The following is a 20,353-nucleotide window of genomic DNA, read 5'->3' on the forward strand; positions in this document are numbered from 1 at the left end:
GATTTGCAGCACCCACCTGTCCGAAGTGATCGTGCGCCAGTGAGCGTGGTGATGGCGAACCCTGCCACCCACTGGCGTCACATGGGGCCGAAAGCACGGACTAGGAGGATTTTGGGGTAGATGCTGCGGGGGAAGGTGTGGTCTGACCCCGCCGTTGTCCCCGACCGCCACCACGGCGGTTTCCACGGCCGCCACCGCGTTGGAAGGATTGTTGCGGCGCGTGGCTGGCAGCACGTGTGGGGGCGCCCCTTCCTTGGCCACGAAAGGGACGAAACGAACCCGGTTGCTGACGCTGGGTCGAGAGACCCAAGGACTTGGCCGTGACCCTGGAGTCCTTGAAGCGTTCCAGCGCGTGGTCCGCTTTGTCACCGAACAGGTGACAGCCATCAAACGGCATGTCCATCAGGGTATTCTGGACATCAGCCGAAAAATTGGCGGATCTCAGCCAGGCGTGGCGACGAATCGCCACCGTCGTAGACATAGCTCTGCCCAGCGAGTCGGTCGTATCAAGACCACACCGAATTGAATATTTCGCTGCATCTCGGCCCTCAGCCACAGCCTGACCGAGCTTTGCCCGCACCTCCATGGGGCATTCTGGCAGCAGTTCCGCGACCGTATCCCACACAGAGTGGGTGTAGCGGCCCAAGAGGCAGGCGGTGTTGCAAGACCGCAGGCCCAAACTAATGGACGAGAAGACCTTTTTGCGAAACTGGTCATACCTCTTGGATTCCCGGTCGGGCGGGGCCGACGGGAATGCGGACTGGGAGGTCGAGGCCTGGATCACCAGGCTCTCAGGAGTGGGGTGGGTAGACAGGTACTTGGGGTCGTCCGGACAAGGACGGTGGCGCCTGGCCACGTTCCGATCAACAGGCGCACCTGAAGCGGGCCTGGACCACGTGCCCAACAGAACGTCAGACAAGGCTTCATTAAACGGCAGCAGTGGCTCCAGTGGGCATGACTGCGGTTTGAAGACCTCGGTGAGGATGTTAGGCCTCACGGCCGCGACGGGGAGCTCAAGGTGTAAGGCCTTGGCAGCCCTCATCAGCACCACAGAATAGGCAGCTCCCTCCACCGATGCCACGGTTGGAGGAGAGATCAAACCAGGGTTAGGAGAGTCGTCCAAACCACTGGCATCCCCCAAGTCACCTGTCCAGTCCGGGTCATACTGGCACTCGCGAGCCAGAGGGTCCTCGGACCCCTCCCAACCTTCACCGTACTCCTCATCCTCTCCGTATTCGGAGTCAATGATGAAGACCGGCTCCTCGGGGTTCATGGGCCCCATCGGCGCCGGGACCGGCGTCGAGCGACGCCCGTCCGGCGCCGCGTCCGGCGTCGGAGAAGGTAAGGGGACGGCGCCGCCCGGAGCCGGCGTCGGAACCCCACCGCCGGCCGGAACCGGCAGCGGAGAACCGGCGCCGCGCGGGGGCGGCGTCGGGGGTAACCCCGATGGCAACGGCGCCGGGGAGGCCGGAAGACCAGCCGGCGCCGATCCCGAAGGCCCCTGCGGCGCCGGGGTCGGAGCCGTCGGCGGCGCCGGGGCCGGAGCACCCGACGGCGCCGAGGCAGGGACACCCGAACCGCTAGGGCCCCCAGACGGTAGCACTGGGCCCGAAGGCGCCGTAGGCCCCGTCGGAGAACCGAGCGCCCTCATGGCCATGAGGAACGCCTCGATCTCCTCAGGCGTCGCGCCATGCCCAGGGACCGGAGGGTATGAGGCAGGCCGCGCCGGCGACTCACGCGGAGCCGCGGGGTTGGGGTCACCCGAGCCCCCGGCCGCATCGCGCGAGCGTCGGGGGGGGAGTCGGGGGTACGATGACGACGCCCCGACTTCTTGTGCTTCTTACCTGACGAGCCTGACGAGTGGTGTCGACTTCCGGAGCGCCCGGCGCGGCTCCGCGACCGCTCCCTCGAACGCTGTCTCGACCTCCGGCCGGACCGGGACCGCTCCCGGTCCCGACGTGGGGCCGACACCCGGAGCTCCAGTAGCTTGCGGGACCGCTCCCGCCTAGCCTTGTTGGTAAGGGCCCGGCAGTCGACGCAGGAGTCCACGTCGTGGTCAGGGCCCAGACACCGGAGGCAGAGGCGGTGATGGTCTGTGACCGACATCGTGCGCTCACAGTCATCGCAATTCTTAAACCCAGGCATCCTATCAGGCACAGTAGAGGAAAAAACAATCGAAAAACTTGGTCAAAGACCGGAGTACTGCTCTTCAGATCTGCGTCCACTGGCGCGGAAAAAAGAAGAACTGACGTCAGCGCGCGGAGGCGGCGTCTATGTACTCCAGCGACGTCATCACGGCGCACGACGCCGACGACGGACGCGGAGCCGCAGGGGACGCCTGCAGACGACGCCTACCGACGCGCAGGGGTACTGCTACGCAAAAGTTTCCGGATCCAGACTGACGCCTGGGGATATTCTAAGGTAAGGAATCTAACACTAACGTGTTTCTTTCAGATTTTTTCTTTATTGCGATGTTAGTTATTCCAGAGGCACCAAGAAAGTTGTATGGGTCCAAGAGTGCTTTAAAAAAAATCAATACAAGGTATGATACAAAAATGTAAAATGAATGAAATATCTACAAGATATACATTTTTCTCTAATTGCTGACATGATGTACAGGCCATGGAGTGAGTTGCGCAAAAAGTAACCGCAACAATGGCAGCATGTGCAACAGTGACTGAGTTAAAGAAGACAGGAACAAGAAGTGGAGAACAACGCCATTATCTGTGTTTATCAAACCATTTAGACAACTGTCAATCAAACAAGTTATCCAAAACATAAGCGCAGGTCACATTTTAACACTGTACAATCAGAGAATTGCATCATAAGCTTCAGAATAAATTAAATACCTTGCATCGAAACTTAAATTTGGATCTGCAAACTGGTCAAGTAATGTCATTTCAATAACTTTTTTGGGAGCTTCATTCTGGATAAAATAAATGACTGCATGGTGTAGGCGGTAGTCTTGTTCTGGTGGGGGGTCTTCCTGTGCCAGACGCACTAGCCTTGCATATTCCAACTTGATAGCCTTAAATAACAGAAAAGGTGGAGACAAAGTAAAAACGTAATTCACATAATCAAGTGCAACCACATTCTGCGTCTATGTAATTTGCACTCTTAGCTATCAAAGTATCCTTGACATGAGTAATTTATGTAATGTTGAACTTGTAGAATGTGACTATACACAAAGTACAGTCCATAATACTGCAGACTGGTTAAATAGTATGCATAACCACTGTTGTGGTACCTGAAAGAAAATCTCCTCCAACACTTGGCTTTATTAGCAACAAAAACTTGGGTTCCGCATTAAAAAAAAACAACAATCTCTCTTTTGGATTCATTGATCCACCCAGAAAAACACTACCTGTTTGGAAAAATAGCCTAAAGCCTGCATCTGGGTGCGCAATTTGTTACTTCAGTAAATTTGCTTCTTACATCTTCTAAATCGCGTACCTGCGACAGTAGTGTAATGGCTTGCTAAAAAGTTTCCAGGGCTAGGTATGGACTACGCTAATGTATGGACAATGATGCGCAACCTTCAAGGGGGTTTCTAAATTTGATAAAGTTGAATGAAGAATCAGGAAAGTGTTACTAAGGGTTTGAAAAGGTTTATCACTCCAAGCAATGAAAAAGTACTATATTTCAGTTATAACCTTCATAGTGAATACTTTATCTGTAGAGTCCTCACCTCTCGAAATGCCCGCATACACCAGAGTGGATTTGGAAATATTTCAACCACACTACTGTGCCAGTAGGATGTGCTCAACTCTGTGAATGCCTGGCACCACCCCAGACATGATCCCACCGGAGGTAGGAAAGCACCATCCTGGTACAACAATGTCAGTTCCTCATCCCTCATCCCCTCCCCTCCATAAGCCTAAAAGGTGGGGCTGAGACCAACAAGATGGATAATTTGTGCAGTGCATCAAAACTAAAGTAGACCTTCGTAATGAAAACAGGGCCATTCCTCAGAATGGGATGGCAGTGGGATCAGTGAGGAATCAATACAGCCAACTTCGTCGCCCACACCACAGCCAAACCAATTACTGCACCAGTACAGGGGGTACAGTACCTTGCACATGTCCTATTGGCTCTAGAGCTAGGTGTCTGGATGTTGTCCCTCGACATATATTTTTAGTAACCGATCCGGCAGTTTCCCAGGATGTACCTTTATTTTCTGGTTGGGTGCACTTTGCTGTCCTCCCGTTCAGGTTGAGATTGGCAGTGGGTCGTCACCAAGGAGATGGCGGTTGTTACGCGCACCTTTGTGGGATGGGGTCACTGTATCCCCATATCTTGATGACTGGCTGCTGAAGTTGAGTTCACAGTAGCTGGTGTTGGACCATCTGAGTGCAACCCTAAAGCCTTCCCAGTGCCTCTTTTCGTTGAAATGGAGCTGGATACATAATTCACCAGAGCCTTCAGAGGACTCAGGACATCTTGGTTATGATGCCAATGTTTTGAGAGGCATTCCTTCTTCTAGTTCTTTAAGTACTGCTCCTTCTGGCCTTTTGACCTGCATTTTACTGTTCAGCCATGCATGTTTGGTCAGCCATGCATGTTGGCACACCAGGGGTGCTTTTTATGCAGTATGCTCAGCCTCGAGGCTTTCTGACAGACACTACGCAGGTTTCTTCAGCAGATGGTATGCAAGATCTTCAGTGGTGGTCAGTGATGGAGCACTTGAAACACAGGAGACCGTTCTGTCTTCCAAAAGTGATAGCCATTAATGCTAACGTATGCTTCCGTCCACTGGTAGGGAGCTCACCTGGGGCTCTTGATCAGGGGCCTTTTGCCACTGAAAGATCAAAAGTGTCACACCAAGCTGTTCTCGCTTCGGGAAATCAATCTAGCCTTAAAGGTACTCCTCCTCTCCTGCGAAGCGGTCTGTCAGTGCAGGTCCTTTAAAACACGTCCAGTATGTTTGTATTACAGTGCATGCATTTTAGACATCATAAATTGCTTACTTTTCTATTTGAACTAAAGTTGCAATTAAAACCATCTATTAATCTGGACTGTCAGTTCAAACACCCACCTCAATGCGCCACATTCCCAACCCACCACTTTTCCAAAGAACCTTCAATCAACCGCATTACTCATACATGGGAGTGTGATTTAAACAAGCAGTTGCCTGAAACACATGCGTCAAGCAGCATACAAACAAATTGCCACTAATCTTGGAATACATTTTCTTTCAAAGGAAACCCATTCCAAGAAGCTATTGATGTGCATGGTTGGTGCTTAATGCAGGAGAACGTGTGGATTATGAAGCTTGTGTCTATGACGCATGTTTGTCATGACGCATAGAGGGAATTTTTAATTTACCTTTCTAACACAGCATATGACTATGGCAGAAAGGGTGGGGGGAGTGGTGTGCCACAGCTCGACAAAGAAAGCAAGAGGTGCAACAGAACTGTGCTGCTGCTGGTACCCCGATTTTTGTTTACTTAACTTATATGTTCAGCAAGATAGGAGCGGGTAGGAGGTATCAGAGAGGGAAAAAAGAGCGTGCTAAATAAGCAAGAAAGAAAGCAAATCCCAGATGTACTTTGTTGCTGGTGCTTTTCTCTCAATACATAAATACATTAAGATCACACTGCCAGCAAGAACGTGAGGTTTTTTTGCGGGGGAGGGAGGGGATAGTAGACGTGGGTGACAGTTTTATGGATGCTAGGAGGTTAACAAAGCGCTTTACAGCTCACTGTCCTTCAAAAATACATAACGAAATGAAAGATGCAGAGCCAAGCACGATGGGGATGGAGCCGATAGCATGGGTAGGGAGGGTAGAGGGAAAAGAGCAAGTGGAAATAAAGGGAGAAAAAGTGGTAGATAGAAAAGAAACATGTACTAGCCATGGAGCGCTGAATACCAAAGAATAAAACACTGAAATTTGATGCAGAAGGAAACAATTAATCCAATCAGAACAATGAGATGAAAATATTCCTGTTCAGGACAAATTAAAGAATAGGGGGAAAGCCATCAAATTAAGGTCAGACACCGCAGAATGAATACAAAGCCATCCAATCCCTTTGGCTAATGTTATGTTTTGAAAACAAAAAGGCTTCTCCTAAAAAACATGTTAAAGTGTTTTTAATCAAGACTTAAAATCAAATGTCTGGGAAAAACCCTTTGTGTACAATTTGCAAATACGTAATTTTCTACTGCACGTCTGTCCAAGTTTCAAACCTTCAAGTACGATAGCCAATAAAAATTTTCCTAGCTAACGTAACGGAAAGTTTCAATTCTATTAATGACTCCGAGGCGAGCATTGTGCCTTCTTTCTTCTCTTTATTTAAACAGCAGCCATTTTAAAACAATGGACTACGTTTCCCATGAACCCTAGGGAAACCTGCAGTCAAGCAAAATTGTCCATTCAGCACAGTCCTGGGTCCACCAATTGGGTCCTCCATCATCTAGATGGTCGGCCCTCACTGGCCCTTCCTCTTCTTTCTTTGCACAGAGCTGGCAGGAAAACAATCCTCAGGCATCCTGTTTATTGGAGTCGGAACCTACAGGAGCAAAGGGAGCCATCAATTCATAAAAGAGAATATGACACCAACAGAAAACTAGACATGACATGGCAGATATCCAATAAATTCTTAACAGTAACCAGAGGGAACTGAAAACTGAATGCAGGAAGGTACAGGTTGGGAATACATCCTGACCATGCAAGAACAAGACCACCACATCTATAAAATCGCAAAATGCATTACTTCCTGGGCGGCTGCTCGGTTTCCCACCTGGGTCCGAAATGTTGGAATGCTTTGCCCGCTGTCCTAAAAACAGAAACCAATCTTTTTCGTTTTCGCAAGGTACTTAAAACGTGGCTCTTTCAGTAACGACTTAGGGTGTATCTCTTCAGCAATGACTTATGGTTGTCCCTTTTCCTTCTCTTAATCTGTCCCTTGGCGCCGGGAAACCCACTGCGGGTAGCTGTGCGCCTTACAAGTTTAAATAAATAAAATAAATAAATTCCTGCCATAAGGGGTGGGGAATCTTGAAATGATCCCTCAGGTGGGATAATCCTCACCTCCGCATCCTTAATAGAATTGAAACTTTTCGTTACGTTAGCTAGGACATTTTTCATTCTATTTCAGGTCTGGAGGCGAGGATTATGCTAGTTCAAAGCTTGCTCATCAGGAGGTGAGCCATATCCAGCACAGGCTTGAAACAAAACCTTTTAAAGGTAGAGTCCGAAGACCAATCTGCCGCGTTGAAGATATCCTCCAAACGACCACCCAAGCCAAACGCTTTGGAAGCCATAGCCCCTCTGACTGAGTAGGCATCAAAATCTCGGAGACTGATCCCGGCTTCCTGCATAACCCACATAACTCATCTAGAGATGGTACGTGAAGAAACCGCATTAAAAGTCTTGTGATGGGAAACTGGAGCTCACCAGGAGGCCAAACTTCTTCGGTCATCCGATTGTAAGCTTTTAAACAGGGGACCACACATAATTTGGGACAATCTGGAAACTCGTGAAAAGAAATCACCCTCGTGACACTTTGTCCGTCTGTATAAGGTGAAGGTCACCCCCCAAAGGATTGAACATCCTAGACGAGATGTCCAGCGCCCGTACATAGGAAACACATCTGCATGAAAACAGATAAAGTAACATTGCGAACCCTATTGGGTTGCCAGGATAAAAACAAATACAGGACTTGGTTTACGTCCCATAGAGCTGAATAACAGGGCTCTGGCGGCAAGGATAGCCAAATGCCCCCGAGTAGCTTGCAAACCAGGGGATGTTCTCAAACAGGGGAATGGCCAACGGGGACATGACCCGCCAAAATAGCAGAATGAAAGTTGTTAATGAAGCAATAAGCTAAACAGTTGGAGGCCAAATGGGCTAAGAAGTTCAGGACATGTACTACATCTGCGTCCACAGGATTGGTACCCCATCGCAAACAATAACGGGCCCATCTGCCCCAAGCGGCTCAATAGCGTCTGATAGTACTGTCTGCCCACGCCTTAGACATGAGTTCCTCAGCCTTTGCCGAAAAGCCCAGGACTTCCCATCGTCTCCTGTAATCCACTATGCTACAAGACACAACAAGTGCTGCAGAACTAGAGGATGAGGAACCCCTGTTGGGACTGAGAAGGAGATGAGAGAACAGGGGGAGTAGGATCGGAGAATCCCAGGAAAGTTCCAGAAGTACTGAAAACCATGCCTGAGACCTCCACAGGGGAGAGAGGACTACCAAACTCTGCTAATGACAGACCTGAGCCGTAACACGAGTAAGCATCGCAAAAGGGGGAAACGCATTCCCTGACTCCAGGGTCCAATTCTGGAGAAACGCGTCCATGAACACCGCCAGGGGGCCCGACCTCCAACTGAAGTACCAGGGCAACTGGAGGTCGAGCCTCAAGGCAAAGAGGTTGATTGAGAATGGTTCCCAAAGGTCGTCAATCGCTGAAAAACCACACAGTTCAGCCTCCAGAGACTGGAATCCTGGAAATTACGTGATTGGAAATCCGCTCCAAGATTCTCCTGGCCTGGAAGATATTCCGCTGTCACTGAAACATTGTGCTTGAGACAGTAGTGCCGAAAACTGGCAGCCCAGTTGGAGGGCTTTAGACCCGGTGCCCAACCAGGTGACTGATATAGCGGACCGCCGAAACATTGTCCATCTTGAGGAGAACTGAAGATTGAATGCGGTCTCTGGTCCAACAGCTAGCCGTAAAGGAACCCGCTAGGAGCGCCTGACAATTGATATGCAATTTGCGTTCAGCTGGAGACCACAACCCTCCTGTAGAGAACTCGCCGCACCTGGCACCCCAGCCCTGATTGCCGGCGTCCAATTCGATAACCAGATCTGGAGAGGAACCGAAAATCTTGCGACTGTTCCAGGCCTCCATGTGTTGCAGCCACCATTGAATCTCTTCCTTGGCCTCCTCCGACAGGGTCACCTTGTACGAGTAGGGGAACCCCTTTCGAAGATATGTCAATTTGAGGCATTGTAACGGGCCATAATGAAGGAGACCTGGGAAAAACGCCTGTATGGAGGCGGAGAACAAGCCTATCACTCGATCCAGATCTCTGAAGGACACTTGAGTCTTGGCCAGAATGCGTTGCAGTTTGTAATGGATCTTCATAACTTTTCGGGAAGGGAGGCTGAGAGTAGAGGACCTGGAGTCAATCACGAAACCCAGAAATGTCACAGTCTGTGAAGGAGAAAGCATTGATTTGGTCTCATTGATGACAAACCCCAGGTCCTGTAGGAGGTTTACCGTCTTATGAAGGTGTTGAAAAGACGACGAGGGCAATCATCCATAAGGAGGAGATTGTTGAGGTAGACAATCATCCGAATGCTCGAACACTCTACTTCTGGTTTGAGGACCTTGGTAAAACACAAAGGGGCCGAAGAGAGGCCAACCGGGAGGGAGTCAAATTCGAAAACTAGGCCGCGCAAAGTGAACTGAATGAAATGCCTGTGGGGTGGGAAGATCGGAATCACCAGATAGGCATCCTTCAGGTCGAGACGGACCAGCCAATCATTCGATCACAGCATATCCCTGAGAAGATGGATGCCCTCCATCTTGAATTGGCGGTAGACCAGACTCTCGTTGAAACTGCTCAGATTGATTACCAGGTGTTTTCCCCCATCCTTCTCATCAATGAGTAAGAGATTGCTTAAAAAAACACCACGTGGATGAAGGACCAAGGGGACTATGGCTCCTTTGGCGAGGAGAGAGGAAACCACCTTGTCTGCCAGAGCGGAGTCCTGATGGGAAAACTGAAGAGGAAGGGGTCTGGTGCTTTCATAAGCGTTCTCGAGGTACTCTATGTGAAAACCCTGTATGGTTTGCAGAACCCACTGATCCCATGTGACAGAAGTCCAGGCCTGGATAATTTTTCTCCAGTCGCCCCCATAGTTTTAGTTGGGAAGAAGGGAGTAGACTCAGTGTTGGAAGAGGAAGCAGCTCCTCGGAAGCCTCGTCCAAAGTGGGTCTGGTGCGGATATTGGCCTGTTGGTTGGCACTACGGCCGGTCCAGTGGCCCCTGCCACAACCAGACCCGCGGAAAACCAGAGGGAACACATTCTTACTGGTAGATTGAGCCTTGTCAAGTGAGGTTAAAGTATTCATGAACTTTCCCAATTCCTTAACGAATGGGTCCTCAAACAAACCTCCTTGGGCCACTGTGCCGGCTTCAGAATCCGCAAGATCCCGATGTATGGGGTCCACCTTGATGAGAAGAGAGCGGCGACCATTTGTCAAAATGGCACAATTGGCACTGCCCAAAAACACAATGGCTCTCTGAGTCCAACCCGATAGGGAATCTGGGGAGATGAAGGAGCCGGACGACTCCGCCTACTCCACCATGGCAAGGATTTTTGCCAAGGGGCCAAGGACATCAAGCAGCTTATCCAGGCAGGCCCGCCAGGATCTATCAATTCCCTTCTTGGGATCCCACATGAACTTCTGCAGGAAAGTCGCCATGCGGGTATCTATCTCCAGTATGAGGGCGACTTTGCCCTTCAAAGAGGGCCGAGGGCATTCAGCCCGAAGACAATTACGGGCGTCCTTCTCTAGGGGCTTTCTGATGCGCAAAGCCACATTCTTCCACCTTGTCCGCTGGAGCCCAGTCAGATGAGTGAGGGTGGACAATCTAGTCCGGGTCAAACAGATCAGAGACGTCTGGAAGTGGAGTAGGGTTGCGAGGTTTAGAATGACCTGGTTCGGGATCATCAATCCCTGAGGAGTGGGGAGTAGCAGGAGGCAGTACTTGTGGTAGACTCAGCTGGGTGTAGAGGAAGGCCTGCTTGAGCCTGTCAAAGGCTGTGGCGTCCATCCCTGAATCTCGTGGACGAGGTGAAGGATCCGGCAAGGCTGTAGGGATGGGGGTCGCAAGGGGTGGTGGAATCCCCGGTAAAGTCTTAAAGCGCGCAAGCACCTGATCAATTCGCTGAGTAAGCCGTTCTTCCAGGGGGTCATTGCCTCCCCCACTGCTCTATAGATAATGGTGTCCACCGCCTCATAGAACTCCTCATCCCATTAGAGGTCGGTCAGGGCATTATCCCCTCCTTGGGAGTCATCATCATATTCAAATTCCATGATGACGGGCCACCAAACAAAGCCAGAGGAGGAAACAAATAGGAATGTCTGGGTGTCAGACGCTGCTGGGAACCCCCAGGCTGTGTAAGGGCTGGGTGACAGCCGGAATGCAGGGTGAGGAAACTCGCAATAGTGACAAGAGGGGGGTAGAATAGCCCCGGGCACGAGTGTCTGGTGCCTGTAAAAAAGGTACAACAAACTCCAAGAAAAACCGAATCTGGCCTGGGAATAAGTGCCCAAGAAGCGTGTGCTCACGCAGTAATACCGGACCCAGAGGGCGCATGTCAATCGTACAGACTCCACTAAGATGTGCCAATTGGAGCGTAGGTAACCAACACAGCAAGCGGCTGCTTGAAAAATGAGGGAGAATGGAGGATAGCCCGCTCGCGGTAATGTGCCTCCGGCCAGAAAAACCAGACTATGGCGCGTCTCACAGACCCTTCAGGGTTTAAAATGTGCCCGCCGTAGGCAAACTCCTGCTGCACCCCCTGATGGGCTGAAGAGCACGGGTGCACCAGACAGGCCGCATAGAAGAGGAATGCTCTCGTGGCTCCCTCAGCAGTACGGGCTCTCGTCCGAGGGAAACCAACTGAAAACAAAGTGGAGACAGGCAGCGGGCTCCGAAGTTTTGGGAAAGCCACGCGCCGCCTCAAAAGCCACAGAAACGGAAAACCGGGAAGCAAGGCCCGACAACAAAGACAGGCTCGGGCGAGGCTAAGCGCATTAAATGAAAAGAAAGTGGCAGATAACACATAGCAAGCAGCAGTATCCAAGTGTATAAAGCATAAATACACAATACAGATCGCTATGACTGATATACCAGGCAATACAGCACAGAAATAAACAATTTCAAGGAATGAGGAGAAAACACATCTCGGCTGCGGAGCAGAGAGGAAAGAGGAGGAAAGGCCAGTGAGGGCAAACCATCTAGATGCTGGAGGATCCAATTGGTGGACCCAGGACTGTGCTGATTGGACAATTTTGTTTGAATACAGGTTTCCCTAGGGGTCATGGAATAGTAGTCCGTTTTAAAATGGCTGCTATTTCAATAAAGTGATGAAAGAATGCATAATCCTCGCCTCCAGTCCTGACATAGAATTTTCTGCAAGGTCGGAAAAAGGACTAACACAATTTCAATCAAGCACCTGAAAGCAGGCCCAAGAAGCTGATTAATAAACAATTAGTGGTACATAAGGGGGTGGTGATGGGCGGAGCATCTGAATCAATCAAACACTCACACCCAGTCAAAAGATCTGGGTTTAATCCATCACCGTTCTTTAGCCCACTCTGCCACCCCAGTTCAGACATGGCTATATGCAAATCAGTCTGACCCTGTCCCTCATGGGAACAGTCCAGCTGAACAGCCAAGCCATGTCTTCCCTGGACCGGAAACAAGCTTCCGAGGACCGGTTTCTGGCATTCCAGCCGTCTTCATCACGGCTTGCTTAAATCCAGTGGCAAAGTGAGCAAGGGACTCACGTCTGAGCATACCCTGCCACACTTATGGCGGCCAAAAGTGGTACAAATGGGGGTGGTGATGGACAGAGCATCTGAATCAATCAAACACTCAAACCCAGTCAAAAGAACGGTGATGGATTAAACCCAGATCTTTTGACTGGGTGTGAGTGTTTGATCTACGTGCTCAGGTTGGGGAAGGGAGAGGGATCTGCCGCTGACCCAATCGCGGTCCATGAGCCACCACTGCAGCTGTCTCGCAGTGCCCTCTGGGATCAGGACATGGTCGGACAGGTTGCCCTGATGCTGGGCCCTCTGAAACTTCAGGTCCAACTGCAGAGCCCGCATCCGCCAACGGGCGTGATGCACCAGAAGGATGCAGGAGGCCATCAGCCCCAGAAGCTGCAGCGTCAACCTGACTGAGACTCTGGATAAAGGCTGAAAGATCGGAATCAGAGCCTGTATATACTGAACCCGCTGTTCGGGGGTGTAAACCCGAAACTGCGCCGAGTCGAGAACCGCTTCGATGAAGAGGAGCTTCTGGGAGGGGCACAGGTGTCACTACGGCACATTGATGGAGAACCTCAGCTGGTGCAGGAGGTCTGCCGTTGTCTGGAGGTGGCGGACGACTGTCTGGGGTGATCCCGCCTTCAACAACCAGTCGTCGAGGTAGGGGAAGACTGAAACCCCCAACCTGCGCAGATGAGCTGCGACCACCGCCATTACTTTCGTGAACATCCGTGGGGCGCTGGTAAGGCCAAAGGGGAGCACGGTAAACTGAAAGTGCTTGTGGCCTACCGTGAACCGCAGGTAGCGCCGGTGGGCCGGCAGGACGGGGATGTGGAAATAAGCGCCCTGCAAGTCCAACGCTACCATCCAGTGTCCTGGGTCCAAGGCAGCTAAGACCTGAGCCAGAGTCAACATTTTGAACTTCTCCTTCCGGAGGAAGCAGTTGACGTTCCGTAGGTCCAAGATAGGGCGAAGGCCCCCTTTGCCCTTCTTGAGCACCAGAAAGTAGTGAGAGTAGCAACCACACCCTACTTCTGGCCCTGGACCGCGCTCGATGGCCCCCTTGGCCAAGAGGGCCTTAACTTCCTCCTGCAGAAGCCGCATATGATCCCCCGATACGCGGTAGTATTGCAGTGGCATGGCTTGAGGGGTCGTCTCGAAGGGGAGGGAGTAGCCCCTTCAGACGATTTGCAGCACCCACCTGTCCGATGTGACGGTGCGCCAGTGGGAGTGGTGATAGCGAACCTTGCCCCACACTGGCGTCACATGGGCCTGAAAGCACGGACTAGGAGGGTTTTGAGGCGGATGCTGCAGGGGAAGGTGTGGACTGGCCTCGCCGTTGTCCCCGACCGCCTCCAAGGTGATTTCCACGGCCGCCACCGTATTGGATGTTAGTCTGCGGTGCGTGGCTGGTAGCACATGTGGGGGCGCCACTTCCTTGGCCACGAAAGGAGGGAAAAGCACCAGTTTGCTGGCGCGGGGTCGAGGGGCCCAAGGACTTGGCCGTAGCCCTGGAGTCCTTAAAGCGCTCAAGCGCATGGTCTGCCTTGACGCAAAAGAGGCGAAGGCCATCAAATGGCATGTCCATGAGTGTATTCTGGACATCCGTTGAAAAGTTGGCAGACCTCAGCCAGGCATGGCGATGAATCGTCGTTGCCATCGCTCTGCCCAGTGAGTCGGTGGTATCCAGCCCACACCTGATGGAGAAACGTGCCGCATCTCGACCCTCCGCAAGGGCTTGGGCGAGTTTAGCCTTGACCTCCGCCGGGCATTGTGGCAGCACGTCCGCGACCGTGTCCCACAGACAGTGGATGTAATGGCCCAAGAGGCATGCGGTGTTGGAAGACTGTAATCCCAAACTAAGGGAGGAAAATGTTTTCTTTCCATAATTCTCATACCTCTTGGATTCCTGATCAGGCGGAGCCGACGGGAATGCGGGCTGGGAATTAGAGGCCTGGATGACCAGGCTCTCGGGGGTGGGGTGGGTGGACAGGAAACAAGGGTCGCCTGGGGCCGGGCCGTGGCGTCTGGCCAAGTTCCTATCTACAGGCTGGCCTGTAGGGGGCCTGGACCAAGTGCCCAAAAGAACGTCAGTCAAGGCCTCATTAAATGGCAGCAGAGGCTCAGTTGAGCTGGACTGTGGTTTAAGGACCTCAGTGAGGAGGTTAGTCCTCACGGCTGCGACGGGGAGTTCAAACCAGTGTCTGGCGAAGTGTCCAGACCGCTGGCATCCCAAGTCCACCTGTCCAGTCCTCCAGGGACTGACACACCTGTGTCAGAGAGTCCTTAGACCCCTCCCAATACTCCTCATCACCAATCTCCTGATAATCAGGGTTGTCAAAGGACGGGGCCCGTTCACTTAAGTAGAACTCCCCAAGCGGCGTCGAGAGCGGCGCCCATCGGCGCCACTCCGACGCCGGAACCGGGTCGAGGGAGGTATTGGGGACGGCGCCGCCCGAGGACGGCACCGGAGGTGACACCTGTGGAACCGGAGCCGGTGAGTTCGTCCGGTTGACCGGCGACTATCCGGATCCCGAAGCAGATCCAGTGGGGCCCTGCGGCGCTGGGCCCTGCGGCGCCGAAGCACCCGCCGGCATCGGGACGAAGGACCTGACCCGCTAGGGCCCCCAGACGGGTCCGCTGGGCCCGAAGGCGCCGCGGAACCCGCCGGAGGAGTGAAGAACCTCATGGCCATGAGGAAGCGCTTGATCTCCTCCGGCGTCGCATGCTGCCCAGGAACCGGAGGGTATGGGGCAGGTCGCGACGGCCACGACTCTGACGGAGCCGCGTGGGCGGTGTCACCCGAACCCCCCTGGCCGCATCGCGCGAGCGTCGGGAAGTCGGAAGAGCGAGGACGTCTCTTCGACCTCTTGTGCTGACCTGACGACTTCGATCCTGAGGAGTGATGTCAACTCCCGGAGCTATGATGGCTCCTCCCTCGGTCCCTCGACCTCCGTCCGGACCGGGACCTCTCACGGCGCGAGTCGACTGCCGGAGCTTGAGCTGCTTGCGGGATCGCACCCACCTAGTTTTCGGGGTAAAGGCCCGACAGTCGGAGCAGATCTTGTCGTCATGATCGACGCAGAGACAGTGGAGGCACCGTCGGTGAGGGTCGGTGACCGACATCAGTCGGTCGCAGTCCCCACAAGGCATAAAGCTTGGCATCCCTATCGGCACCGGAGTCGAAGACTCGAAGAATGATCAAAAAAGATCTCAAAAAAGTTAGTCAAAAAGTGACTAAGGTACCACTTTTACTGGATCTGCGTTGCTGGCGCGGAAAAAAGAACTGACGTCAGCACGCGGAGGCGGCGTCTAAGTACTCCTACAACGTCATCACGGCGCCCACGACGGACACGGAGCCGCAGACTACGCCTACCGACGCGCAAGGGTACTGCTATGCAAACATTTCTGGATCCAGTCGGACGCCTGGGGATATTCTAAGGTAAGGAATCTAATACTAACCTGTTTCTTTCAGATATCATCATTGCCCCCTGAAGCTCACAGAGTTAGTCTCATCTTTCACTCGTGTGAAACAGAAATGCTGGTTTAAGCAGTCTGCTTTGGTATTGTTGATACTAAAACGAAAGACTAGTATAAACAGGGCTTAATTATTTAGGAGGCTTGTGTAGCAAATATATACCACAAGGTATTTGACAGCCTTACATGCAACTCACTGTACCCTTGTTTATTTATAAAGAATATGGCTGTTATCTTGTTTATGGGAACCAACACCAACCAAGGTTGGGTTTTAGCACATAGGAAAAAGGCCTTGAACAGAAGGAAGACTAATTTTACCTCCAACGAGCTAATGTGCAGAGACTTATCTGATCGGTCTCACAAGACAACTGAAAGGACAGACCAGTGTATCCCACCTGTACTGTGAGCAATAAGTTGTCACCCTGTGCTCCAGACAGAGCAGGCAGAAGGCAAATCCCACCAAGATGTTAGGGACTGTCTCCCCCACTCAAGGCTCACCTTGATCTATTCTTCTCTCAGCTGGTACCAGTTCTTAACCAGATGGAGCTACAGGAAGTGCATGTGGAGCTTGGCCTACACAGGCTGCCATGTGTCCCAGAAAACACCGCAACCACCATGCTCTCACACTCTTATTAGATGAAAAATAACTGCCTGCTGCGCTGAGGATAGTTACCCACCCTGGAGGAGGAATGTCTCGGTCATACTGGAATCTGGGGTCACTGCTATGAACCAAGTCCTTCTGAATCCGAAATTATTTAGCGTAGTTCAATGAAAAGCTATGTAACATTGTACAGTTTCTCATGTCAGGGTTAAATGTGGATTACAGTTCTTCCTTGGATGTACTGAAATTTAACGGGTGCCTAGTTATGGGCAAAACCGAACCTTCTGTTGACATTATAAGTTTGCTGATGGAGATAGCAATGTAGCGAAGAAATGAGGGGCAGCACTGAGACTCAATGTCAGCATCAAGTACGGACAGTGGTATTTTCTTATGATTTAGTAATATTTCCTGTGCTCCTACATACTGGCCACCTGACCGAAAATAGGCATCCTGAAGGTCCACTTACCACATAAACTGACCCACGGGACTCTTGTAAAGCTAAAGTAGAATGGACGTTCGTAGTCAAGCCTGGGGGAGTCCACATGCCGCATGAAGAACACAAATGGACTAGCAACACCCTTGTTCTGCAAATTATGCAGGAGGTAATCCAGTAATCCAGGAGGTAATCCATTAACGTACTCTACCACCACAACCAGCTTCCCTCATGTTAAAGCAGAATAGAATAGGCGGGGTACCAAAATTCAGCCAAAAATGTATTATCAATTTAAGAATTAATCTCTGGGGAGACCTTATTTTGACTACTGTATCACTCTCTGGGGGCCACATCCAAATAAACAAAAAATAAATTCAACACACAGGAGTAAGGTCAGATAAGAACTACCAAAATGGGATACCATTAGCACAACTTGCTTTATGAAGACAAAAAACATGGTTTTAAATTGGTCACTCACAGGAATCATAATCTGGTTAGAATTCAAACCAGATCAAACCTGTGGTCTTTCAAGTACTGCTGCCAAATACATCCTCTCTATCAAAAGTCACAGATTTGATTTGTGTTTTGCTTATCTGGTCAATAATACCCAGACTACAAATCTCAGCACTACTATTGTACCCACACACGGTTAAACAGGTCTCATGGAAAACAAATATTCCAGAGGGTGTAGAATTTGATTTCCCATTCACCAAATTAAGAGCATTTTTCTCGGTCATCTACTACAATGGGTGTCAGCTGGATTGGCACAGAACAATTAAATTCAATACAATGTGCCCTAATCACAAAGCAGAAGATGATCAACACCCATTTACCACAGCAAACAAGCATTTGTAATACCAGTTTGACTCAATGCTTCCTCATTAATCCGAGCTATTGGTTTTTGGTTTTTTTTGCACTTTAGTGATTGGGGGAATGCAAAAATGAGTCAAAGGTGGGTAAACAAATGGGTTATTGAGTGCATGAAAAATTAACAGGACCGTAATTTCTTTTGAGTACATAAAGGGGTGAACGTTTTAAACAAGTGGGTGCATAGTTTGATGAGTGGGTAGGATGATTTACATTTTTATATCATTACACGGCTTTTGTCAGTCTACCATTTTGCCAAACCTAAAAAGTATAAGACTTCTGTGGAGGATGTTTAACTATGAACAGTTTCCTCCACATATTACTTGTATGTAATGAACCCCTCTTCGGATATTAAGCAGACAATTCGTAATACAAAAATCAATAGAAGTGTTAGTGTCAACAATTTAGAAAGTACATCTTCCACAGATTCTTCCTACTTAAAAGCATGAACATGCCTTTACAACGAATCACATACATCGCACATGAGCAACAAGCAAAATGATTTGGAAAAAGAAAAACATTGCCATAAATTTAACAAATATGAAACAGCAGCTGTACCTTAAAGAACCCTGCTTCAGGTCCACACCTGTCATACACATTCCTCGATTTACCTATAGCCATGATTACACCTTGCATACTCGGGGTCATCATGACCTGCCATGAAAATCAATAGTACACATGAAAATATTCATATATTAAACTATCTTGAAGAAATACGCATGCATGCCAAAAGGTAAGCAGCTGCTGCATGCACAGGTGAACTAGCCACCCATGTTGTAATGCATCACCTGAAATGCTTTTTGCATTATTATCCTGCAACATCAACAATTGTCATCACAAAGACTTAAGGGAAGTTACTCTCAGGAAATCATGCCATGCCAACTTCACACAGCAAAATAACATAACCCAGAGTTTTAATAAAAATAAAATATACAGCATGAATTAGTAAATTAGTATTACACAAACACTGGGTGATGCTATCTCTACAAGGATGTGGGATGGGGGAGGAAGTAATGTGGGAGAATGCACAATATTATTTTAGGATCTGACATACGTTACAACTGGTGTCTCAATCAATGCATAGCAACTTTATGCATCTAGTAGGTTCTCCAAAAGCTTACTGTCTTGAATGTTCCTATTTCAGCTACCAAAAGAGAATACATTGTACAACTATGATTTCAGATGTAAAACAAAGAAAAATATAACCCAAGTAGGCCAACTTCGGTTAAGTTGGCGTCCTTGTGCAAAACTTGGTTTAGCATGAAGAAATTAATTTTGTCACATTTACTGATAGCACCCAATCTTTAGGATGTATTTACTGGCATCACATAGCCAAACTGCTGCATCAGGTAAATACTAATTGTTTTTTTTTTACTTGGTAGCACAATGTCTGCAGCAGCTGTCAAGCTTAGACTGTGCAATACTTATAGCCTGGTAAATGAAAAAATCTGGCCCGTTTATGAATTATACATGTAACAAAATGTTACGTTTGACATTAATAGACCTACGAGTCATTTAAAATGGGTTGAGGAAGGTGTACCTTCTGAAAAAACACGCTCATTCCACACTTGGGAAGAATTTGCCCCCTATATGAAGATGGAGAGTAAAAAGTGGATGAAACAATGAAAAAGTTCCCAGTAGTCACTCGTGAGTTAGGATTTGCTATGACGTGTATATTTAAACACCAATAATCAATAAGGGTTTTTAATTTTCAAGAGTCAAACTCTTGTTTGACTTTCTGGCCAAGCTATCTCTCAGTGAGATGTATTATATTGCCTAGTGCAATGCGGCAACTGAGGGCACATGAACCAAAGGCATCGGCCAATGCAGTGTTATTTAAGGTGCCAAATCAATAAGAAGCATTATGAAGCAGTGAGCAATAACATTGCTTGTAAGTGTAAATTACTTACAAAAATGGTCAGGCTAAATTACAAGAGGTTATGCTGGAGTCTGCATACGCTGCATCTTCAAAGCACATTTGCTTTCAAGTGAGAATTCATTTACATCTGCAGTCATGCACTACTACAGGAGTAAACCATGTCAAAACGATGCTATTTGCAAAAACTGCTAAATGGCCCAGCTGTGCCTCAAAGATACAGATGTTTTTAAACACTGCTGGATCTTTCACCAGGCCCAGTGAGTTCTTGAGCCTCACAAGAGGGCGTCCTGCCTGAGGAAGAAGTCAGAAGGTGTCATATGTTTGGAATTTGAATATTTTTATGGTGCTCAAATAAAATTTTATTGTTGGCTAGATAGTCCATTGATGGCTGCACCGCTTCTCCTGTTTACAGGCCATTCTAGGGGCGGCTTAGTTATAAAATACCAGGTAAATCATTGACCAGAAAGGAGCATATCTTGCCCCCACCCAAACACACCCGATGTTGCCTAATTTAAGGATAAATGCTCAAGAGACAAGAAAAACAGTAAAGCAGCTGATTGAAAGTCAAGCAATA

At 49.6% G+C, this 20,353-nt stretch overlaps 1 protein-coding gene across 3 annotated transcripts in view; it reads right to left on the minus strand.

Annotated features, from left to right (window-relative positions):
* Positions 1-20,353, minus strand: part of USP25 (ubiquitin specific peptidase 25) — a 469,204-nt gene that overhangs the window by 127,387 nt on the left and 321,464 nt on the right. For 2 of the 3 annotated variants that reach the window (XM_086934050.1, XM_086934049.1), the window contains exons 20-21: positions 18,459-18,554; positions 2,850-3,028 (exon numbers count right to left, since the gene is read on the minus strand). In XM_086934050.1, the coding sequence (XP_086790176.1) occupies positions 2,850-3,028; positions 18,459-18,554 (275 nt within the window). The remainder of the gene's footprint in view (positions 1-2,849; positions 3,029-18,458; positions 18,555-20,353) is intronic. The other variant, XM_086934051.1, reaches the window with a different exon arrangement.

This window comes from Lissotriton vulgaris, chromosome 8 (genome assembly GCF_964263255.1).
Source record: "Lissotriton vulgaris chromosome 8, aLisVul1.2, whole genome shotgun sequence".
Lineage (NCBI taxonomy): Eukaryota > Metazoa > Chordata > Amphibia > Caudata > Salamandridae > Lissotriton > Lissotriton vulgaris.